The following is a 26,307-nucleotide window of genomic DNA, read 5'->3' on the forward strand; positions in this document are numbered from 1 at the left end:
TCACATATCATATAAAAACCTGGGGGGTGGGGGTATGGATGTGGGTACACAGACCTGCGAACAACTACTCTGTTTATCATATATCCTGAAGCCTGACCCTGTATATAGCTTCTTACTTTCTCGTGTTCTTCTTATTTCTTATTTTTATTTATTTCGTGTTTTTGTTCTACCTTATGTTATTTTTAGTGCTACATTGATATTGATTACTGCATTGTTGGATTTGAAGCTTGCAAGAAAGGCATTTCACTGTACTTGTGCACATGACATTGATACTGAAACTTGAAACTTGGGCCCTCATGATGAATTCAGGTTTTTTGGTGCCTCCACCCTCATTAAAGTTGCCCTTCCCTGATCCGGGTTAAGAATGACCATGAAACCATAGGAATATGAAGATTGATTCATAATAGTACTTGATAAAATAAAAAATACATCTGTACAAAAACTAGTAACACTCAAGCAAAGAAAGACATAAAGAATGAAAGAAAGAGAGAAAGAAAGAAAGAAAGAGAGAAAGAAAGAAAAACACTCTACACAAACTTTAGCGGATTGTCATAGGTTGTTTTACTGCTGTTTTCAGAGCAGCCATTTTGTGGTGTGCCTCAGAAGTAAGGGGCTGTTGATGTGATGGGATTCAGAGCACCTCTGACTCACTGTAGGCTGTAATTCAGCAGGAGGCCCTCCCAAGGGGAAGGAGGCAGTGTATCAATCTGCCCTCAGTATTGCAACTCCTTTCATGTGGTCAGGGGGTTTACGCTAAGAGGCCTCTATACTTGCTGAGAGTTCCTGAAAGTAGGAGTTTATTCATGCTAGCCCCGTACATTATGGAGAGGGAGAAATGTAGCTGGATTGGAAAGAATCCATGATATTAAACAGTAGATGGGATTGTAAGTGCTAGAAGTAATCATGCCAGGCAACAGGCCACAGGAATGCAAATCATCCTCCACGCCAAGAGTTAAGTTAGCAGGTGGCCTCTTCTATTCATTGAACATCAACACTTTTCGATGGAGCGCACATAACATCTGGGCAGACTGGTCACTGCTTTAAATTAAGTGAAATATAGTCACTCAATGTTCTGCCATTTGAGAAAAAAAGGTATAAAAAGGAGAGGGAAGAAAAAGTATAGCTGAATACATGTCCTGTGTTTGGTGAAGGTCAATAAGGTTGTGTAAATAAATATTCATCTTTAACCTAATCCCTTTGGTTATCTACCTTTCCAAGTGTACTGAACATCCCTGGGCAACCAAAGGACTTCAGGAAGCCCTACTTGGACTGATTTGTTAGACATGGGGTGAATGCAAGAGCTATTCATCCCAGGTCCCTGCTCTCATTTTCTAAATGAGATATTGCATTAGTTAGGACAGCGCATGCTCCTGTTGATAGAACCTTCTTCTGATTCGACTTAAGCCTGCTCATTTCACAGGTAGATGCTTCCAGCTTTCAGAATAAAATGTGTGTGAGAAGTAGATTAAGATCACTTTATTTGTACACAAGATCACTTTATTTGTACAAAAGATCAACTTATTCATACACAAGATCACTTTATTTGTACACAAGATCACTTTATTTGTACACAAGATCACCTTATTCATACACAATATCACTTTATTTGTACACAATATAACTTTATTTGTACACAATATCACTTTATTTGTACACAATATCACCTTATTTGTACACCCAAGATCCAATGGAAGAAAGACACACATAAACACTCAGGTTGGAAAGGTTGGCGCAGGGGGCTGCCCTACTATGGCGCCACGTGGAGAAGTTTTTGTTTGGTTTTAAGTGCCTTGCTCAAGGGCACAACGGCATGCAATGGCATCTATGATTGATACCAGCAACCCTCCGGTTGCCAGCTCACTTCCCAACAGATTTTTCCCATCAGACCCAGGATTCAATCTTGCAACCCTCCGGTTGCTTGCTCGCCTCTCTAACCGCTAGGCTCCCTGTTGCTAGGCTACTCTATAAACGAAAAAAAAGTACTTTATGTACAGTGGCGTGTATTTGTGGATGCCAAGGGAACCCAGGCTTCCCCCAAAAATTAACAAAACGAAACCTATTTAAAATAATGTATCTTTCGTCTCTCTGTGTTTCATAATTTTGATTCAATTCGCAAGAGACTGAATGTATCTCACCGGAGAAAGCATCTGAGCAAGCAAAACAGTGCCCCTCTGTCTCTGTATGTGTAGCCCGTCTATCTGATGCTGTCTGGTCAAAAAGAGTATGACATTGTTGCCGCCCGCAGAATTGAATGCAAAGGAAGCCAGAGAGCATTTGGCCTTTATTTAAAAGAAATAAAAGCCCATCAACATTGAGCTAAACTGAGTGAGCTCAACTGTGAAATTAGCCATGGATGGAGACATGGATTTGGACTTAATTATCCATACTGGCCAATGATTATAACATCGATTCTGATCCAACCATTAATTCATATTGTGCCCATGGCCTGAGAGGATGGTAGTTCAATATGCTGCTAGATGTAGTAGGCTAACGTTAATTAACTAACTGGCTCATCATTGCCCATGAAAGGAAGTCAGGCTAGTGAGCAAGCATTTTAGCCAGGTAGCCTAGGAAAACTAAAACTAAAAGCATGTTCTATATTGTGGTAACTCTCCGTGGTTCTAAATTATCAGTTATTTAGCAGTCCGAAAATGTCGGAAACATTAACTTGCTTGACTATGCTGTAGGTGATGTAACTGTTCGTATGCTTTGTGGACTTCACAGGATGAATGTTGCTCTCCGGTTTTGTGATGAAACAAAGGTGTAGTTGAATTTATTCTGGCAAGGCATAACAGGTTATAGAGCAAACAACGCAATTATCACAACAAATAGGTTGTAATATGGCTTTTTTTCTGGCCTGGCTTCCTCAGTGATTTTACCCACGCACCCCTACTGTTTATGTATATTGCATAAACAAGAAGTTTGACTGAATCCTGCTCTTGGTGTGTTGGTGGTTATTAGGGGTCATTTCCTCAATGGTTAACTATCTGTTCTTCATCCCATTTGAGCCAAGTGGGAGCTGGAATAGCAACTATGGCAAATATCATTGCTTCTCTTTTTATCTCGAACGATAGGAGGCAATGTCAGTGGTCAGAAAAGTAAGTAGAACTGTCTTGAACTGAATTGTGTCTCCAAAGTGTTTGTGTGTCACAGAGAAAACTGAATCCATTTAGATATTCTCCCTCTTGGCAGTTGTCGTTCTAATAGCGTGGATTTCCTAGCTAGTTGATTTGAAAGGTCACTTCTCTATGGAAACCCCATGCACAACGGTGCTTTACCAACAGCTGCTTGGCGGGGCTCATGATTAAGTGCTAGCAAAGACGAAAACAGCATAACAACCATTGTGATCACACCACCGCAATTCAAACCCTGATGCTACTGATATACTATGCATTAAACAATAATGTAGCAGTAAAACATTTGGTCACTGTATGGTCTAAACCATACATTTATTCTATATTCTCCAAAATAGGAGGGATGCCTCTTTGGTGCCTAGTGACTACAGATCACCACACACAGAAACAATATGATGTTGTAATCCTCCCTGTCAGGAGTCAGGAGAGAGCTCTGCTGAAGCTCACAAAACAACTAAACACTAGCAGTCTGTCACTACGCAGCAGATGTACAGGCTCCCTGGGTGGACCCCTATGTTTATATCATACTTGTCAAACATTTATAAATCTCAGACGGTAGTCCGGCAACAGTGCATAAAACATCCATAGAATTCCAAACACTAATACACGAAGACAACTTGGATTTGAAAGACTTGAAGGCCTGCAGCTGGAGGACAAAAGAGAGTGTTTGTCAATGGAGTTTCTTTAAGGTGGGATTGGTGTTTTAAGCCTTTGGGGGTGGGGAAAATTGTTATTTTCACGTTTAAACTGAAAATCTTTTAAGGGATGTAAATTGTCTGTTTACTTTTTAATATGTTTTGGTTTAGTTAATAATAAATTGAAAGTATTTGGAAGCAATATTTTCAAAAAGATCATTTAATAATATGTAAACAACACTAACAATACAGTAACCTGTATTTTTCCCAAACATATATTACTCAAATTACTATGAAGCATAACAACATGACAATAATAATATAACATCAATAATAATACAAAAATAACAGTGATATAACCACAATTGGGCAAACAATGTATTTTCTCACACCTTAACCAAACCTGCCCAAAGCATGCATCCACGTGCGCCATCGTGCGCATTTTGATTTTGTTTATCTCCGCCATATGCATTCATGACACGCAGGTTAAAATACTAAAACCAACTGAGAACCAACTATATTAATTTGGGGACAAGTTGAAACACACATGAAACATTCATGGACATTTAGCTAGCTTGCTGTTGCTAGCTAATTTGTCCTGGGAGATAAACATTGACTTGCTATTTTATCTGAAATGCAAATGATCCAATTTTTTTGCAGGATCTTTGTAGAATTTTGTCCCATTTTGAGTCATACAAAATTGTGTGTTCTCTACTCCGAAAATTAATCCACAGATAAAATTATTTTTTTGTCAGTTTTCTTTGATTAATCTCTCCTTGTTAATTTTTCAATCACCCATGTGGGTTAGTATGGTCATGAAAACAAAAGAGTAGATGGGAGAGGCGCGTCAAGCGTCTCAAATGGAACCAAGTTCTATTTTAGCATCTGGCTACGCAGACGCTCGTTGACACATGCAAGCAGTTTGGATGAAATGATTGAATAACGTGTACATGATGTGTACATTTATTTTGTAACACTCGCGCACGCAACGTGGCCGGTCTAGTCAGCATGTTAGGGATGTTTCATCCATTACGTATTGAATATGTCAAATATGAAAATATATACTGGCCAAAATGTACTTTTAAGAGAGCTACTGCACAACTTTTGCCTAATTGTCATATATTCCTACTGTTATTGAACTATGACATTTCAAGGGTCTGAGAATATAGCAGGCCAGTCCTCATGTTTTTTCAGTGAATACTCTGGAAATATGTATTCAACAGAATGTAGCAATGGGATACTTTGGCATAGAGGAAGTGCCTTTCAGCATAACTTATTTGATATAAAACATGATATATACATATATTTTATAGCCAGAAGTCTAAGGATACCGTATAAACAACCACAAGTTTTTCCAAACCCATTTTCATGATAGACTGAAGACTGTGCACAGTGTAAATATGATTAACTTCAAGCCTGAAGGAAAAACTCAAGAGTGTTATTCAAGGGAACCTATTTGAAATACTTACTTTGCTCTTTTACGTCATACCTTTAATGTGATTTATGTTGTGCCAGGCTCTTACTCACTCAATGACATCAATACGGATTCTTCTTTAACACATCTGATGGATAAATCAAATACATTTTTGCAAGTTGCATAGGCTAGTATAGGTTATAATGTGCTTACAAAACCTTAATAATACAATGTTGATGCAATAATTGACACTATTTCTAGGTAAGATACTGTAGCTACGCAAACCATTTTCAACTGCTATGTCATAAGATTTTACCTCATTTTACTGTAGCAGCATTTTGTAAATCTTTTTTGAGTGGTTAGAATGGTTTAAAACAATGGTTTGAAAATGAAATCTAATTGAACAGTTTGAAAAACAGTGCTATACACTCTTAGAAAACGGGTTCCAAAACAGTTCTTCCGCCGTCCCCATAGAAGCACCATTTTGGGTTCAATGTAGAACCGTATGTGGAAAGGCTTCTATATGGAACCCCAAAAGGTTCTACCTGGAAACAAAAGGGTTTATTCAAATGGTTCTCCTATAGGGACAGCCGAAGAACCATGTTGGAAAAATGTGTATACATAGTTGAACCGTATTCAATAACAATACGTCCAATAGATCCATATCGGATCGAGAAGTTTCCTTTTGCTAAGATGTACAACAAAATCCTACAACTATAACAACGTACCTGTATATGTTTGATATGGCCTATAGGAGAGAGTGCCAAGTGATGTCAAATATACATGCACTCTAATTTCATATTCTAAGTCATATTCATTGTACAATATTGAGTGTTACCACAAAAATAGGGGGAAATAAATAAGTTAATACAACTAATATATACATAATGCTGTACATCACACCTCCAACCTATCTAAATCAATATTGTACTTTTTCAGCAATACCACATATAGTATCTGAAATATAACGCTGCTTGTCCGTTAATGGCAACCACATGACCTGACGACCATGTTTCTGTATTTCTTGAGGATGACATTTGAGCTGTCATCAAAGTAAAGCACAGATATAGCGTTCAGCTTGGTCGGTGCACAACATGGCTTTGGCACATTGTCAGGGAACATCAGATGGACCTGTGGAAGTGAACAGAAAGGACTGAGTAAAATATAAATTAAAATGACTGAAAGAAAGAAAGGACTGAGTATAGAAAGGAGATAGCATCAAAGCAGCAGTTTGAGAAGCTCATAAAATCTATATGGTGTGGGATTAATTATCACCATATTGTTAAAGAATTCAATATGAATTCAAATAAGTAACTTTTGAGGCTTTGCACTTACCAGGGTTTGCACTATGGCGTGATTTGTCGCATTCATATGCGCATTGAGTGGAAAAGAACATTCCCCATCGCAGTAAAAAGCAGCGTAGCCTTCAGGTGCAATAATCCAGTCCTTCAAATATAATTAAAAAAGACAAAATAAGCCTCAACGTGCTCCTCATTGAATATTGAAGACACTTCATTGACACTTGATGTGTTTTCTTTAGTCAGTCATCTGTCTGTTTCTCGTGCACTGCATTGAATATCCTAAATAAGTGTTGAAACTAAAAGAGCCGTTTTTACAAACACACACATATTTGTAACACACATGTAACACACATGTTATGATTCTGATATATTTTTTTAACTAATTGGTCTTTTGACCAATCAAATCAGCCATGAAAAAGAGCTGATGTTATTGGTCAGAAGACCAATTAGTGGAGAAAAAAAAATTGGGCTGGATTGGGCTGCCTGTCTAAATGCAGCCTATGTGCCTTCTGCTCTGACATGCTTATGACACTGTAGAATAAACATGGTAAAGTTCAAATGGTATTCCATCTTTCTTACCTGCCACCCTAAGTCTCGGAAGCTGACGTAAAGTTCATGCTTCTTGCAGGCTTGTTTCTGTTCACTGGTGTTATGATCTGAAAACAAGAAACATTAAATTAATCTGCAAGTTTACCAGTTTTTCATGCATCATTAGGCTTTTATTTTATTTTATTGAGCACCTGTGATCACTATTATTATTTTGGACAATAGGAAACTAGAAAATGATTAATGAAATGTTAACAAACTGTTAACAGCAAATGGCAGCACCAACTCATTTATTGTTATTACAGTAAAGCGGCCACTGAAAGGGTGTTGACTGGGTGTCCCTAACGCACTGAACCACATCAGTTCTAAACAGATGTGGAGCTGAAGCAAGTGCACATAGACTTCTATAAAATGACAGCCAAATGAAACAAATTTATTGAGGGTCATTGGGGACGTTTTGTGTACTTTAGCTAGAGTATTTGTATAAGGTGAGCGTTACATGTTAATATCCATGGACCATCCTGAGTTGAAGGAAGGGTAAAAGATTCAGCAGGTAGGTTTATTATTTTGAAAATCTACCTGTTTTATATGGATCACGTGTATAGTACACGTGTACTGCCAAAACAAGGCTAATTGGCAATAAGAGGCTGCTTGAGTAGACATAACATCCTGGAGTGTAGACATAACAATTATGATCGTTTAATATGCCCACCTCCACTTTTCGGTGCCTGTGATGATTCCTGTTGACCACCTGATTTGTTGCGATTGTGATTCTTTTTCTTTCCACCAGCGGCCCTGACAGAGCGCAACAATACCTCACTGGCCTTGAAGAATGAGACTAGGAACGGCTGTTTGGATTGTGGTCCATTCCTACCAACGATGCCAGCAGACTTCATGTTGATACTCCGTCCTTTTAAAACAACAAGCAGTGTGAATAGCAGCAAACAGAAGCATAATTACGTTCCTATCTAATCAAATGCAATCACCGGGGCCCAACATAAGAGTTTATTTCCAAAAGGCAATATCAGCCAATCCTTCACATTTGTGTTTTTACATCAGAAAGGATTGCTTATGGATACTTTCATGTGTGTGTAAAATATTACTGTTCTCAGATGTTTCATTCAGAGATTTTAGATGTACAGTTGAAGTCAGAAGTTTACATACACCTTAGCCAAATACATTTGAACTCAGTTTTTCACAATTCCTGACATTTAATCTTAGTAAAAATTCCCTGTCTTAGGTCAGTTAGTATCACCACTTCACAGAATGTGAAATGTCAGAATAATAGTAGAGCGAATGATTTGTTTCAGCTTTTATTTCTTTCATCACATTCCCAGTGGGTCAGAAGTTAACATACACTCAATTAGTATTTGGTAGCATTGCCTTTAAATTGTTTAACTTGGGTCAAACGTTTCGGGTAGCCTTCCACACGCTTCCCACAATAAGTTGGGTGAATTTTGGCCCATTCCTCCTGACAGAGCTGGTGTAACTGAGTCAGGTTTGTAGGCCTCCTTGCTGCCGTATGCTTTTTCAGTTCTGCCCACAAATTTTCTATGGGATTGAGGTCAGGGTTTTGTGGTGGCCACTCCAATACCTTGACTTTGTTGTCCTTAAGCCATTTTGCCACAACTTTGGAAGTATGCTTGGGGTCATTGCCCATTTGGAAGACAAGTTTGTGACCAAGCTTTAACTTCCTGACTGATGTCTTGAGATGTTACTTCAATATATCCACATAATTTACCTACCTCATGATGCCATCTATTTTGTGAAGTGCACCAGTCCCTCCTGCAGCAAAGCACCCCCACAACATGACGCTGCCACCCCCTTGCTTCATGGTTGGGATAGTGTTCTTCGGCTTGCAAGCCTCCCCCTTTTGCCTCCAAACATAACGATGGTCATTATGGCCAAACAGTTCTATTTTTGTTTCATCAGACCAGAGGACATTTCTCCAAAAAGTACAATCTTTGTCCCCATGTGCAGTTGCAAACCGTAGTCTGGCTTTTTTATGGTGGTTTTGGAGCAGTGGCTTCTTCCTTGCTGAGCGGCCTTTCAGGTTATGTCGATATAGGACTCGTTTTACTGTGGATATAGATACTTTTGTACCTGTTTCCTCCAGCATCTTCACACGGTCCTTTGCTGTTGTTCTGGGATTGATTCACACTTTCCGCACCAAAGTACGTTCATCTCTAGGAGACAGAAAGCGTCTCCTCCCTGAGCGGTATGACGGCTGCGTGGTCCCTTGGTGTTTATACTTGCATACTATTGTTTGTACAGATGAACGTGGCACCTTCAGGCGTTTGGAAATTGCTCCCAAGGATGAACCAGACTTGTGGAGGTCTACAATTTTTTTTTCTGAGGTCTTGGCTGATTTCTTTTGATTTTCCCAGGATGTCAATCAAATAGGCACTGAGTTTGAAGGTAGGCCTTGAAATACATCCACAGGTACACCTCCAATTGACTCAAATGATGTCAATTAGCCTATCAGAAGCTTCTAAAGCCATGACATAATTTTCTGTAATTTTCCAAGCTGTTTAAAGGCACAGACAACTTAGTGTATGTAAACTTCTGACCCACTGGAATTGTGATACAGTTAATTATAAGTGAAATAATCTGTCTGTAAGCAATGGTTGGAAAAATTACTTGTGTCATGCACAAAGTAGATGTCCTAACCGACTTGCCAAAACTATAGTTAGTTAACAAGAAATTTGTGGAGAGGTTGAGAAACGAGTTTTAATGACTCTAACCTAAGTGCATGTAAACTTCCGACTTCAACTCCATATTTTGATATTTTTGGAGAAACGCTACAAAACGTATACGTTGTTTAGCTGGAATTTTTTATTTTTTATTTAACCTTTAAGTCAATTAACTTGGCAAGTTTACATTGACGGCCTACCAAAAGGCAAAAGACCTCCTGCGGGGATGGAGGCTGGAATTAAAAATAAACATATATTAAATAAAAACATAGGACAAAGCACACAACACGACAAGAGAGACAACACAACACTACATAAAGAGAGACCTAAGACAACAACATAGCATGGCAGCAACACATGACAACAACATGGTTGCAACACAACATGGCAGCAGCACAACATGGTAGCAGCACAAAACAGGGTACAAACATTATTGGGCACAGACAACAGCACAAAGGGCAAGAAGGTAGAGACAACAATACATCACGCAAAGCAGCCACAACTGTCAGTAAGAGTGTCCATGATTGAGTATTTGAATGAAGAGATTGAGATAAAACTGTCCAGTTTGAGTGTTTGTTGCAGCTTGTTCCAGTCGCTAGCTGAAGCGAACTGAAAAGACGAGCGACCCAGGGATGGGTGTGCTTTGGGGACCTTTAACAGAATGTGACTGGCATTGCGGGTGTTGTAAGTGGAGGATGAGGGCTGCAGTAGATATCTCAGATAGGGGGGAGAGAGCACTAAGAGGGTTTTATAGATAAGCTTCAACCAGTGGGTCTTGCGACGGGTATACAGAGTGATGTGTCCTACAAGCAGCATTAGTGGCAAATCTGATGGCCGAATGGTAAAGAACATCTAGCCACTCGAGAGCACCATTACCTGCCGATCTATAAATTACATCTCCGTAATCTAGCATGGGTAGGATGGTCATCTGAATCAGGGTTAGTTTGGCAGCAGGGGTGAAAGAGGAGCGATTACGATAGAAGAAACCAAGTCTAGATTTAACTTTAGCCTGCAGTTTTGATATGTTCTGAGAGAAGGACAGTGTACCATCTAGCCATACTCCCAAGTACTTGTATGAGGTGACTACTTCAAGCTCTAAACCCTCAGAGGTAGTAATCACACCTGTGGGGAGAGGGGCTTTCTTTTTACCAAACCATATGACCTTTGTTTTAAGGGCAGATAAAGCTTTTTGGACACAAAATCCGGGGAGGGGCTAGCTGAGTATAAGACTGTATCATCTGCATATAATTGGATGAGAGAGCTTCCTACTACCTGAGCTATGTTGTTGATGTAAATTGAGAAGAGCATGGGGCCTAGGATCGAGCCTTGGGGTATACCTTTGGTGACAGGCAGTGGCTGAGACAGTAGATATTCAGATTTTATACACTGCACTCTTTGAGAGAGGTAGTTAGCAAACAAGGACAAAGACCCCTCAGAGACACCAATACTCCTTAGCCCAATGGTATGTTCGTATCATGTATATTTGTGACCGACCAGCTTAAATCAGTCTTATGTAGCAAAATTTAAGATTGTGTTTTGTACATTGGATAAAAGTAGAGACTCAGAGCTACAAAATGGTACATCATATACTACAGTTGAGGAACAATGGGAAAGTAATTTTGCTTTGAAAGTTGATAAACTCTCTTTTGAGACAATAGCCTTTAAATATTTTGATACTACTATTGGAGAGCCCTTCTTTGTCTACACCCATTCAGCATCATTCACACCCTCTTCAGCTTTAGCCCCACCCAGCTCTTAAGGGTTGTTGCGAATGTACTAACAGCAGCAGTCAAGCACCCAAGCTAACTTGTTAGCTACTTAACTGAGAGAGAACATCTCACTGAACATTACTCACCCTAGCAAAGCTGGTTAGGCTGTTATGTTATCCAGAGCATTGGAGACTGCAACTGTGTTGTCAGACTGTCCGTTAGTAAATTCAGAGCATTTCGCGTTCAGAGTGCACACCGGATGCTTTGGCCAATTAGTAGGGTTGATCCGAACATTCTGATGGCTCTTTCTGTCAAAATTAGAAATGTGTAATATCTGAAAATGTAGCTAGCTAGAATATCTTAATATCTTATCTTACATTATTCATGGTTGGAAGCGTCTCCTGTCGGATGCCATGGTTGCCCTTAGGTTGAAGATGTAATAACGAGACAGGTGTTTTCTCAATCTCCTTAGCTATTATATTCCACTGATTTCAAAACTCAGTCCTCCAGAAAGTGGAGAGCAACACTTATGCAGTTTTAATACATGATACACTTAAAAAAGCCACGCTAGACAGGATTACTTGGACATATTGACCAGCTCAAATAGACAGAAGCGCGCTAAAAACGTCCCTTTTTCAGGACCCTGTCTTTCAAAGACAATTTGTAAAAATCCAAATAACTTCACAGATCTTCATTGTAAAGGGTTTAAACACTGTTTCCCATGCTTGTTCAATGAACCATAAGCAATTAATGAACATGAACCTGTTGAACGGTCGTTAAGACACTAATAGCTTACAGATGGTAGGCAATTAAGGTCACAGTTATGAAAACTTAGAACACTAAAGAGGCCTTTCTACTGACTCTAAAAACACCAAAAGAAAGATGCCCAGGGTCCTTGCTCATCTGCATGAACGTGCCTTAGTCATGCTGCAAGGAGGCATGAGGACTGCAGATGTGGCCAGGGCTATAAATTGTAATCTCCGTACTGTGAGACGCCTAAGACAGCGCTACAAGGAGACAGGACGGACAGCTGATCATCCTCGCAGTGGCAGACCACGTGTAACAACATCTGCACAGGATCGGTACATTCGAACATCACACCTGCGGGACAGGTATAGGATGGCAACAACAACTGCCTGAGTTACACCAGGAATGCACAATCCCTCCATCAGTGCTCAGACTGTCCGCAGTAGGCTGAGAGAGGCTGGACTGAGGACTTGTAGGCCTGTTGTAAGGCAGCTCCTCACCAGACATCACCGGCAACAACGTCGCTTATTGGCACAAACCCACCGTCGCTGGACCAGACAGGACTGGCAAAAAGTGCTCTTCACTGACGAGCCACATTTTTGTCTCACCTGGGGTGATGGTCGGATTCACGTTTATCGTCGAAGGAATGAGCGCTACACCGAGGCCTGTACTCTGGAGCGGAATCGATTTGGAGGTGGAGGGTCAGTCATGGTCTGGGGCGATGTGTCACAGCTTCATCAGACTGAATTTGTTGTCATTGCAGGCAATCTCAACGCTGTGCATTACAGGGAAGACATCCTCCTCCCTCATGTGGTACCCTTCCTGCAGGCTCATCCTGACATGACCCTCCAGCATGACAATGCCACCAGCCATACTGCGCGTTCTTTGTGTGATTTCCTGCAAGACAGGAATGTGTTCTGCCATGGCCAGCGAAGAGCCCGGATTTCAATCCCATTGAGCACATCTGGGACCTGTTGGATCGGAGGGTGAGGGCTAGGGCCATTCCCCCCAGAAATGTCCGAGAACTTGCAGGTGCCTTGGTGGAAGAGTGGGGTAACATCTCACAGCAAGAACTGGCAAATCTGGTGCAGTCCATGAAGAGGAGATGCACTGCAGTAATTAATGCAGCTGGTGGCCACACCAGATACTGACTGTTACTTTTGATTTTGACCCCGTCTTTGTTCAGGGACACATTATTCCATTTCTGTTAGTCACATGTCTGTAGAACTTGTTCAGTTTATGTCGCAGTTGTTAAATCTTGTTATGTTTATACAAATATTTACACGTTAAGTTTGCTGAAAATAAATTCTGTTGAAGGTGAGAGGACGTTACTTTTTTTGCTGAGTTCATATGGCAGAACAATCCCAACTCATCTCTCGGCAAGTCCAGCCCACTCATTATCTCAGCCAATCATGGCTGGTGGGAAGTTTGCTCACTTTTTCTGTCTCAACCAACTAGGCTCGTAATTTAACAATTTTATTTGTATTTACAGATGACATACACGTTTGTTATTAAGCCACATGAAAGCTCACATGTTCGAGAAGGCATTTCTGCCAAGAACGCATTTTGATAAAAAATGTTTACGTTCAAATGGCTCTCCTGTGAAGTAGTGACCCGCGACATATGCCTAGTTTCCTGAAATGGGTCACATTTGACTGTGATATGTGGCTGTCTTACCTAGCTATCTTAAGATGAATGCACTAACTGTAAGTTGCTGTGGATAAGAGCATCTGCATACATATCTCATATTACTGTACAGAATATATATTCTTAAATTATGTTGATGTCACAAATGTATCATTTGTAAATTTGTGTACAAAAAATGTGTTTAAAACCTAGGAGTACAACTTATTTCCCTGAGAGTGAGGTAGATATATAGCATTTAGCAAAAAAACATCTATCAAGTGATAGATTTTAAACAAATATATGTCTGTCATTGATTAGATAGTTAAAAAATCATATCAATCTCTTTCATAATTTATTTCAACAATAAAAGCTCATTTACCAACATTTCTGAAAAGGGTTATAAAGCTTTTGGGAATGAAGCTCTTTAATTGCACCAACCAAAAGAGGGTAAAAATCCTTGCATCATGTAAGCTTGCATTGTTGATATGAGCATATGCAAGGTCCGTTACACTTGGCTTGACTGCACTAATCTCAGACCACAAAGAGGCTTTATTATTGATTTATGGTCATATGTCATCAGTTAACGTAATATAAATAGCATAAAAATAGATGCAAGGATTATGGCTCAATTTACTGTGCATATAATAATATATATATATTTTTAACATTAACATTGTTCCTGAAAAAAAATCCCAAATGAACATACTTAAATTCTTCACTACTAAAACAGCCATTTTATAAGCATGTGAAACATCAGATCCTGCTCTGAAGCCCACCTCTATGAGGAATGTGCATCTCAGGATGCCCTACAAACACTTGAAGAGAATCTATCAACATTTGTTTATTTTTAACTAGGGAAGGCAGTTAAGAACTAATTCTTATTTACAATGACTGCCTACCCCAGCCAAACACAGACTACACTGGGCCAATTGTGCACCACCCCATGGGACTCCCAATCACAGCCAGATGAGATGCAACCTGGATTTGAGCCAGGGATTGCAGTTATGCCTCTTGCACTGAGATGCAGTGGCTTAGACCACTGCACCACCTAGGAGCCATGAAGTCAAGCAACAGGTGTTGGGTTAAATGCGGAAGACACATTTCAGTTAAAGGTATTCAGTTGTACAATTGACTAGGTATCCCCCTTTCCCCTTTCCCCAGGGCTCAGTTCTCCTCCCCTGTTGTTCTCTCTATAGACCACAACCAAGTCATAGGGCTCTGTTTTCTCTTCACAGGGCTTATCCTACCTTTGCTATGCAGAAGGCAAACAGCTCTGTCTGTCCTTCTCTCATCTGACATACAGGTTATGATATGGTATCGTATGTATCTCTTCATGGTAAACATCAACATCGCAACCTCAAACCCTGACAATAAAGACCTAAACTCTCCTCTATGGACAGCTGTGTCTACCTACAAGATGGCAAAGAACTTGGGTGTGACTTTGGAAGACCAGTTTAGGGGTAAACTACAAAGTTTAACTGCCATTTGCTTTTCTATATGTAATTCCCAGCAACAACAAAGGCTGAAGAAAAGTAATTCTTCCATTACCATCCATAGTTTCAACAGAGAGCTGCAGACCCATGTTCTGCAGTGGGTTCAGCACCCAGTGGTTACTGGTAGCTGTGATATCAAAGACCAGCCAGCCCCCATCAGAGGCCTTGATCTTTTTGGAATCCAACAAGAACGTCTCTGCATCCCTGTTGAGGAAAAAATACATAGAAAATCAATACTCAAAGCAATGCACATACATTATGATGTGTAATAGTTTGATTTATTTAATAAAAAAGATTTAGCACATTGGTGATATAATTGATGGGCCTTCCTCTCCTCTTTAAGCTCTGGAACTAATCATGAAATTCCTGTTTATCCACGTTAATTTTGTTAAAACTTGCACGGGGCCACACAAAGAGAGAACATGCTTCCTCTGTGTCGTTTAGACTTGGAAGCAGAAGAACAGTTAAGGAGGCCCTGACATACCATATTGGAAATTATTATAGAAACAAAGTACCATTGAATAATCCCTACTGGATGCAATTTATTCCATCGTTCTCTCAGATCTGAGCCAAAAACATCCTTTGACAAACATGTATCTTACTAGTTCAATTTATTGATCCATTTGCTCTGTCCTTTGAGCCCCATATTTTGAAGTAAATTCTTCTGAAATACAGGCACGCAACTTTCACTGGGGACGGGGGGTCATGTCGTCCCTACATTCTGGAATTGCATTTCAAACTCAAATAAAATCGAATCAAATTTTATTGGTCACAATATGTGTTTAGCAGATGTTATTGCGAGTGTAGCGAAATGCTTGTGCTTCTATTACTGACCGTGCAGCAATATCTAACAAGTAATATCTAACAATTCCACAATAAATACCTAATGGAATAATTTACATTCTGAAATTACATTTCTGTCCCCCCAGTTTTATCATTGCAATATGATACAAAAAGTGGCGACGGTGTGCTTTAGGATGACGTGGACGCCTCAGAACGGTCCGCTAGGCTGTTTTGAGTGTTCAGCAGGCTGGATTTAGGACCATCCGGGCACCACAGAGTTGGCGGACAGGGTGTGTAAAAGGCAAAGGTACTGGATGGCTGGTTGGACCAACACCAGAGAGTTGAACAGAGGCAGCTGCTGTCAGTGTGTTACACTTTTTTTCCAAGTTGTAAAAGCAAGCAGAGCAGAAACTGGCGACTCTTTAGTTGACTGATGTAGCTGGTAAGGTAACTGCTGTTTAACCTAACAGAAAAAAACCAAACTAGTGTTTATTCGCAGTGCTGAGCTATTAGCTAGTGTGACTGACATATAACATTTGCTAAAGTTTCATCCTCTCTCGACTGAGGTGAATTAATAAGCTGCACTAGCTAGTAGCTACCATAGCCAGGTCAGCTCTAGCCTCTAGCTGTCTGTCAGGTTGCGATATGAGGTCCCTATTATAACTACATAACAGCAGTTGCTTGTATGTACAGTATTTTTGGGCCTACCTTTAAGGAGTGGGAAGATTTTCAGACCTAGAAATATGGGTGATCAATATTTAGGCCTATTTCTAGGGAATGTAGTAAACTAATTAGGAAGTACATTTTCTTGGAAAGATAACTGCCCAGTGCTTCTCTGCACATGCATTGGCTATAGCCTACTCTATTTAATTGAGACCACAAGCACACCTGATCTCGCAGGTACTGTATGGCTACTGAACTTGAAGCAGCAAGAATGATGACAGCGACACTTGCTATTTTTTGCAGAGTCCTATAGGATATAGCCTACCTTTTAGGAGGACGATTTGCAGGCATTGACAAATAAATGGTTAATCAATGCTTATTGAAAATGAAAAGGTGCAACCCTCGCTCACCATAGTAGCCTAACCTATGTGTATATTGTGCCTTTTTCTTTTCAGTGATGATTACATTTTTGGATTGCACTTCAACTCACGTTGGTTGAGCGCCCTCCGCTTTGTTCCATTACCAATATTTATTTACAGACAATGTAGTAAACTACAGTCTAATCATATTTAAGTTAACAGCCACGTGATTCTCTGCCCATGTATGCAGCTTAGTCTATTTCAATGAGACCACACATACTAGATGCACTTGAACTCTCACGTCCAACTAGGAGAGGTAGGCTACTAAAGTTGAAGCACCATATTCTGAGTGTGTGAGTAATGCGAAAAAATATGTGGGTAGGGAGAAGTATTTTGACATCCAGATGAAAAGCGTGCCCAAAGTAACCTGCCTGTTACTCAGGCCCAGAAGCTAGGATATGCATATAATTGGTAGATTTGGATAGAATACACTCTAAAGTTTCTAAAACTGTTAAATTAATGTCTGTGAGTATAACAGAACTGATTTGGCAGGCGAAACCCCGAGGACAAACTATCCAGGGGGGGAAAAAATGAGGTCATAGGATTTTCCAATGGGTTTCTATGGGATACCCTTATTATTAGGAACCTGGTTGCAGTTCCTATGGCTTCCACTAGATGACAACAGTCTTTAGAAATTGTTCAATGTTTTTCTTTTGAGAAATGAAGAAGTAGTCCTATTCATTGTAAGTGTCACTTCAGGTGGGCTCTACTGTTTTGGTGCGCGTGAACTGGAGAGCACTTCACATTGTTTTTATCTGGTATTAGAAACAGTTTATTCCGTCTGAAATTTTATCGATTATTTACGTTTTAGGGTACCTGAGGTTGGATTAGGAACGTTGTTTGAAATGTTTGGACCAAGTTTACAGGTAACTTATTAGATACTTGTAGGCATGTTGGGCGAGTTGAAACTGGTGTATTTCTGAATCAAACGCATATTTTTTGGGGGGGGACATAAAGAAGGATATTATCGAACAAAAGGACCATTTGTGATGTTTCTGGGACATTTTGGAGTGCCAACAGAAGAAGATCTTCAAATGTAAGGCATTAATTATATCGCTATTTCTGACTTTTGTGTCGCACCTGCCTGGTTGAAAAATGATTTTCATGTGTTTGTATGCGGGGCACTGTCCTCAGATAATCGCATGGTGTACTTTCGCGGTAAAGCCTTTTTGAAATCTGACACAGCGGCTGGATTAACAAGAAGTTAAGCTTTATTTTGATGTATAACACATATATTTTCAAGAATGTTAACTATTTGGATTTAGTATTTTTGAATTTCGCGCTCTGCAATTTCACTGGATGTTGGCCAGGTGGGACGCTACCGTCCCACCTGCCCATTAGAAGTTAATAATACAATACAATACAATACAATAGGCTAACGCATACAAAGCAGAAAGAGGACCGTTTCCAAATAATCTGTGGGACAAGAAAAATATTTTCATCCCAAAGTCACATCTGCAGCATGAAAAATGCAGACCGCGCCGCAATGATCTCTGTCAGGTCCTGCAGGCATCCCCCGGGAATGCCGCCCTCTAGTGCACAGACAGTACACAACACTGCTCATCATGTCTAAGCAGGATTAGATGGTGACATGGGTCAGGGAAGACCAATCTACAGAGCTCAGGTGAATTTTGCAGTATATTAACAATATCAGTGAATGATACAAAGTTCCATCTTGAATTGATGGGTAGACCTACAGTAGCCACAGGACAGCAGCTTAAAGCTACAGTCTGAGATCTGGGAATGATGGTCATTTCAATTATTGAACCATTGATTATATTCTTGGATACCATCATGTATAAATGTACACCAAGGTAATTCTTTGTCATGCCTCATCTTAGGAGGATCAGATGGTGACAGGGAGAGTCAGGCAGCCTGGGAAGACCAGTCTGTGACGGAGCTGAGGTGAAGTTTTGCAGATACAACACGTTATTCTCTCTGTGTAGCAAACACTGGACAAGCCACATACGGTTTCCAAACTGTATTAAAAGGGTTGATAGAGGCTTTGCCTGATGTCAGGCAACTGTAACCGATTACATTTAGAAAGTAGCCTACCCAACCCTGGGGGCACCCCTGCTGAAATATACAGTTGAAGTTGGAAGTTTACATACACCTTAGCCAAATACATTTAAAATGTGTTTTTCACAATTCCTGACATTTAATACGAGTACAAAATCCCTGTCTTAGGTCAGTTAGGATCACCACTTTATTTTAAGAATGTGAAATGTCAGAATAATAGAGAGAATGATTTATTTCAGCTTTTATTTCTTTCATGACATTCCCAGTGGGTCAGAAGTTTGCACACACTCAATTAGTATTTGGTAGCATTCCCTTTAAATTGTTTAACTTGGGTCAAACGTTTCGGGTAGCCTTCCACAAGCTTCCCACAATACGTTTGAGTGAATTTCGGCCCATTCCTACTGACAGAGCTGGTGTAACGGAGTCAGGTTTGTAGGCCTCCTTGATCTCACACGCTTTTTCAGTTCTGCCCACAAATTTTCTATGGGATTGAGGTCAGGGCTTAGTGTTGGCCACTCCAATACCTTGACTTTGTTGTCCTTAAGCCATTTTGCCACAAATTTGGAAGTATGTTTGGAGTCATTGCCCATTTGGAGGACTCATTTGCGACCAAGCTTTGACTTCCTGACCTATGACTTGAAATGTTATAACAATATTTCCACATAATTTTCCTGCCTCGTGAGGTCTAGGCTGTTTTCTTTTGATTTTCCCATGATGTCAAGCAAGGAGGCACTGAGTTTGAAGGTAGGCCTTGAAATACATGCACAGGTACACCTCCAATTGACTCAAATAATGTCAATTAGCCTATCAGAAGCTTCTAATGACATGACATCATTTTCTGGAATTTTCCAAGCTGTTTAAAGTCACAGTCAATTTAGTGTATGAAAACTTCTGACCTACTGGAATTGTGATACAGTGAATTATAAGTGAAATAATCTGTCTGTAAACAATTGTTGGGAAAATTACTTGTGTCATGCACAAAGTAGATGTCCTACCCGACATGCCAAAACTATAGTTTGTTAACAATACATTTGTCGAGTGGTTGAAAAACGAGTTATAATGAATCCAACCTAAATGTGTGTGAACTTCCGACTTCAACTGTATATATTTCATGAATAATGATGAGTGACAAAGTTACAAATGCACAAATATCATAATCCTAAAACATGCTAACCTCTCACCATTACAACAACAAGGGAGGTTAGCATATTTTTGGGGATATGATATTTATGCGTCTAACTTTCTTCCTCATCATTATTCACGATTCATTCAGGGTTACCCGTAAACATGGTAGCATCCACATTAATGTAGAAGTGTTTTGAAACATATTCTATTCTTATTTACAATAAAAGTGACTCTGAAGTTCCACAATACATTATTTACCATTAACTTCTATTGGGCACAAAATAATCTGAAACACAACCAAAACAAACAGCAAATGCATCCAATAAGTTTATAGAGTCACAAGCTTGGAATTTGGGACCAAAACATACAAAAAGTGCTGTAATTTCTAAATTCAGCCCATATGGATGAAAATACTCTCACATTAGAACAGTCTACACTTTAATCTCATAGCCATTGTATCATTTCAAATCCAAAGTGCTGGAGTACAGAGCTAATAGAACAAAAGATGTGTCACTGTCCCAATATTTTTGGAGCTCACTGAGGGTACAAAACAATTAAGAACACCTTCCTAATATTGAGTTGCACTGATTGAAGTGGATTTAACAAGTGACATCAATAAGGGATCATAGCTTTCACCTGGATTCACCTGGTCACCTATGTCAAGGACATAGCAGGTGATCTAAATGTTTTTTACACTCAGTGTGTGTGTGTGTGTGTGTATATATATATGTGTACACCTGCTCGTCAGACATCTAATATGGAGTTGGTCCCCTTTGCTACTATAACAGTCTCCACTCTTCTGGGAAGGTTTTCCACTATATGTTGGAACATTGCTGCAGGGATTTGCTTCCATTCAGCCACAAGAGCATTAGTGAGGTTGGGAACTGATGTTGGGTGATTAGGCCAGGCTCACAGTCAGCGTTCCAATTCATCCAGAAGGTGTTCGATGGGGTTGAGGTCAGGGCTCTGTGCAGGCCATTCAAGTTCTTCCACACCGATCTCGACAAACAAAGTTAGAAGCACAGAATCATCTAGAATGTCATCGTATGCTGTAGCATTAAGATTTCCCTTCGCTGGAACTAAGGAGCCTAGCCCAAACAATGAAAAACAGCCCCAGAACATTATTCCTCCTCCACCAAACTGTACAGTTGGCACTATGCATTGGGGCAGGTAGCGTTCTTCTGGCATCCGCCAAACCCAGATTCGTCCGTTGGACTGCCAGATGGTGGAGCGTGTTTCATCACTCCAGAGAACATGTTTCCACTGCTCCAGAGTCCAATGTTGGCAAGCTTTACAAAACTAAAGCCGACACTTTGTCACGCCTGCTCCCGCTCTCACTCTCTGGTGCTCGAGGGTGCCAGGCTGCCCTTCATTACGCACACCTGTCACCATCACCTGGACTCACTGTTGATTACCTTCCCTATTTCTGTCTGCTCCCCCGTTTGTTCCCTGTGTCAGCATTAATGTCGTTATCTGTTAATGTCCAGACGCTGTCCTGTCCTGTTCCATGTCCATTGCTATTAAATGTTCACTCCCTGTACCTGCTTCTCGTTTCTACCAGCGTCGACCCTTACAGAATGCTGACACCACTAAAAGAAGCATCAGGGAGTTTTGTTTTTTGTTTTGTTTGGTGACGTCGGGTCCGGGTGCCGTCGCCGAGGGAACCGAGGGTGCCTCAGCTAGCTCGTCGGGCTTCCTTGCCTTAGCTGGCTCGAGAGGTCTTCTTGCCTCGATGGCCTCGGCAGGCGCCCACCCCATGTCATGCTTCAGCCGGCCCATCAGGTTCCCACACCTCAGCCGGTTCGTTGGGCTCCCACGCCTCAGCGGGATCGTCTGGCTTTCACGCCTCAGCTGGATCGTCAGGCTGCCACGCCTCAGCGGGGTCGTCGGGCTTTCACGCCTCAGCTGGATCGTCAGGCTCCCACGCCTCAGCTAGCTAGCTGGCTCCCATGCCTCTGCCGGTTCGTCGGGCTTCTATGCCCTAGCCGGCTTGTCCAGCGTCCATGCCTCGGCACTCCTGCTTCTCGTCTCTACCAGCGTCAACCCTTACACACTTGACATTGCGCACGGTGATCTTAGGCTTGTGTGCATTGAAAGCCAATTCATGAAGCTCCGACGAACAGTTCTTGTGCTGACTTTGGTTCCAAAGGCAGTTTGGAACTTGTTAGTGACTGTTGCAACCGAGGACAGACGATTTTTACGAGTTACGTGCTTCAGCATTCTACTGCCAATGTTTGTCTATGGAGATTGCATGGTTGTGTGCTCGAATTTATACACCTGTCAGCAACGGGTGTGGCTGAAATAGCCAAATCCATTAATTTGAAGGGGTTTCCATATGCTTTTGACAGAATTAGATTACTTCCCAAACAAAGTCCTTTTTTGTATTTGGCTATAGCAGGTTGTAACTCAGCCTCTGAATGTCAAAGAAACAAAACAATGATATCAATATGCATCTGAGTAACGTCTTTCCCGGGTATTTTACACTTTGTTTCTAGCATAAAGTATTGCAGACCAAAGCGCTGTTATAGGTCACTTCATATAATCGAATCAGTTTTATTTTAATCAAAATCTTAAGTTAACATTTTTGACATTTTTGACATTTTTTTTTTTTTTTGACATTTTCTTTCATAAAAGGTCAGCCTATGGGATACCCTCTCATACCCCCTCAATTCGAGTCTTGGTTTAAACTTAACAGCCCTTCACTGGCACGGAGGTAGGCTTTTTAAAGAGTACAATATGGGTGGAGGAATTTACCAACAAATCTATGGATATAGCGGCATATAGCCTAATTTTGTTTGTCAAACAGGTAGGCCTACTTCTTATTTCTTAAATAGGACGAAATAGGTTCAACATAAAGCCCTCTTGTTGTTAGTAAAGTCTAATTTAAATGAAGACGGATTAAATTAATTATTCTTACTTGAATTTGCCTACTTTCAGCACCCTGAGCTGTCAATTTCTGATTGATTGTGGCGTGGCTGCTAATTCAAGTTTAAGCACCACAATGTAAGTTACTCCAATCTGGCTTATTGTTAATAACTCTGATAAATACACTACTGTTCAGAGGTTTTGGGTCACTTAGAAATGTTTTTGAAAGAAAAGCACATTTCTTGTCCATTAAAATAACATCAAATTGATCAGAAATACAGTGTAGACATTGTTAATGTTGTAAATGACTACTGTACGCTGTGTACTACTCCCTTCACAGAACAGCGCGAACTGGCTCTAACCAGAATAGAAAGAGGAGTGGGAGGCCCGGGTGCACAACTGAGCAAGAGGACAAGTACATTAGAGTGTCTAGTTTGAGAAGCAGATGCCTCACAAGTCCTCAACTGGCAACTCCATTAAATAGTACCCGCAATACACCAGTCTCACCATCAACAGTGAAGAGGCGACTCCGGGATGCTGTGTTCTTTTGCCCATCTTAATCTTCTGTTTTTATTGGCCAGTCTAAGATATGGCTTTTTCTTTGCACCTCTGCCTAGAAGGCCAGCATCCCGGAGTCGCCTCTTCACTGTTGACGTTGAGACTGATGTTTTGCGGGTACTATTTAATGAAGCTGCCAATTGAGGACTTGTGAGGCGTCTGATTCTCAGCTAGACACTCTGATGTACTTGTCATTTTGATCAGTTGTGCACCGGAGCCTCCCACTCCTCTTTCTATTCTGGTTAGCGCCAGTTTGCGCTGTTCTGGGAAGGGAGTAGTACACGGCATTGTACGAGATATTCAGTTTCTTGGCAATTTCTCGCATGGAATAGCCTTAATTTCTCAGAACAATAATAGACTGACGAGTTTCAGAAGAAAGTGCTTTGTTTCTGGCCATTTTTTGCCTGTAATCGAAACCCAAAAATGCTGATGCTCCATGCACTCAACTAGTCTAAAGGAGGACAGTTTTATTGCTTCTTTAATAAGCACAACAGTTTTCAGCTGTGCTAACATAATTGCAAAAGGGTTTTCTAATGATAAATTAGTCTTTTAAAATGATAAACTTGGATTAGCTAACACAACGTGCCATTGGAACAAAGAAATGATGGTTGATGATAATGGGCCTCTGTACGCCTATATAGATATTATTATTATTTCACATTGATATCACAGTAGCAGGGGTTTAGAAACCATCACACCTACTCCATACCAGCTCCCTCTATAAATCGGAAGAAGCCTTTGACTCTCCTTCTGAACTGCCACCGTTAGCCTACACAGCACAGCCACAGTCTAGGCAGCATATTAACACGTTTTTGATCAGCAAGAGCAGATCAGGCCGGGGCTCAGGGTTGGAATATCCATTGCGGTGTGTAATGCAGCCTAGTTTAATTACACCGTCATAGCACCTATTTTCGAAATGTAACTTTGCTCTGTGATTCTCTGAGCGTGCACTTCGTAGACTACAACCTATATGGGCAATCTGATTGAGACCACAGTAAATAGCCTATAGGCGCAATTGATATTGCACGCCCAGCGAAGAATCATAGATGAGGGGTGGCATCGGGCACACATCGATGTATAACCTAATAAACAACTAATTGTAAAAAAAAATATGTTTTTTAATCAATTACAAATTACATGACCCTCTGACTAGATTTTAAATTGAAAAAGCATGACCCTCTCCATTTTCCTCCAGGTAACCATCCTGTACATTTCGATTCATGCCTAATGACTCTTTGGCCAGATTAGAGACAATCTGTTTTCACAACCGCACAACATATGGACAAGCAGGATATTAATCAACCAGTCACATACTCAAGGCCATAATTTCCAAGTAGTGAAAAAAAACATTAAAGTAACAAACGTGTCTTTGTTCTACCACACATTTAAAGTCCTATGCGTCTGAGCTGTTGAGCAGTTTAACCCCATCTTTATGAGTGCTTCTTGGGGGAGGAGCAGAGAAAGGAGGTGCTGAACTGTGAAACTCTAAATAAGTTTTATCCAGCAGAAAAATAACAGTTAGGAGCTGAGAAGCTAAATGTGTGGTGTGTGATGGCTCCAGACCTGGGTGAGCTATAAAGGTGACCGTGATGACTGGGGCCCAGGGCTTCAGATGGGAGAGTTTATTGACTAGGACCTCCAGAAAAGCCCAAGAGGGCCATATCTCCCCTTCAATCACCCGCACACATATTTGGCCAGTGAATGTGGGCCCTGCTTTAAGTAGACCCCTGTGTGTTCAGCTATGTCACTGCTTCCCACTACCAGAACATTTTTAAGAGAAGCAGGTAGGCATACGGGTTACCATGGGAACCCCCTAGGCAGCCCCTATTGGGCCAATACGGCTTCAACTGAACGGGAATGCACCAAGTCGCCTGACAGTTAACACATAGAGCAGGAGGACTGATAAATGATGGATTTCTGAGGCTTCACAAGTGGTGAACTTGCTAATGGAAAAGCTTTATCCAATAACTATATTTGTGAGCCCCTGGTGTGGTGAGAATGAGACAGAACAGGGTTGGAGATACAAGGATGAGGTTCACAAACTGTATCTAGTCAGTTAGCTGAAAGGAGTGCAATATAGAACACTTTTAGACCAGGCAAAGATCAACTGTAGAATTCATACATAACATTGACATATTTACTTAACATGCAAATGTTTGTTCTAAAGTTTCAGTAACTTATTGAAACATATTTTTCATGTCCAAATACAAATAAAGTCAAAATGTATGTTTGGTCTTAATTAATGAAAAGAAAAACCTGATTGGGCCAGAATGTGTGCGTAACCATGTCCATTAAGCTGCGTTTACACAAGCAGTCCAATCAGATATTTTGCCAATAATTGGTCATTTGAACAATCAGATCTTTTGCCCATATTTGGTCATTTTAACAATCAGATATTTTGCCCATAATTGGGTAAAATATCAGAATTGGGCTGCCTGTGTCAACCCAGCCTTATTGCCTCCTTTGTTGTTTGTTTCATCTTCATTGTTTCATGACACACCACGCTGTGTAGGCTACTGATTGCATTTACCACAGCTAAAACTCTCTTTCCATGGAAGACGTATAATATAAATAGCA

The 26,307-nt window shown here is 40.6% G+C and overlaps 1 protein-coding gene across 1 annotated transcript in view; it reads right to left on the reverse strand.

Annotated features, from left to right (window-relative positions):
* Positions 1-3,971: 3,971 nt before the first annotated feature.
* Positions 3,972-26,307, reverse strand: part of LOC139580461 (bone morphogenetic protein 5-like) — a 34,904-nt gene continuing 12,568 nt past the window's right edge. Inside the window, exons 3-7 of the mRNA XM_071409146.1 lie at positions 15,354-15,502; positions 7,743-7,940; positions 7,064-7,140; positions 6,519-6,629; positions 3,972-6,314 (exon numbers count right to left, since the gene is read on the reverse strand). Of these exons, the coding sequence (XP_071265247.1) occupies positions 6,165-6,314; positions 6,519-6,629; positions 7,064-7,140; positions 7,743-7,940; positions 15,354-15,502 (685 nt within the window). The 3' untranslated portion in view covers positions 3,972-6,164. The remainder of the gene's footprint in view (positions 6,315-6,518; positions 6,630-7,063; positions 7,141-7,742; positions 7,941-15,353; positions 15,503-26,307) is intronic.

The sequence above is a fragment of the Salvelinus alpinus genome, chromosome 7, assembly GCF_045679555.1.
Source record: "Salvelinus alpinus chromosome 7, SLU_Salpinus.1, whole genome shotgun sequence".
Classification (NCBI taxonomy): Eukaryota; Metazoa; Chordata; class Actinopteri; order Salmoniformes; family Salmonidae; genus Salvelinus; species Salvelinus alpinus.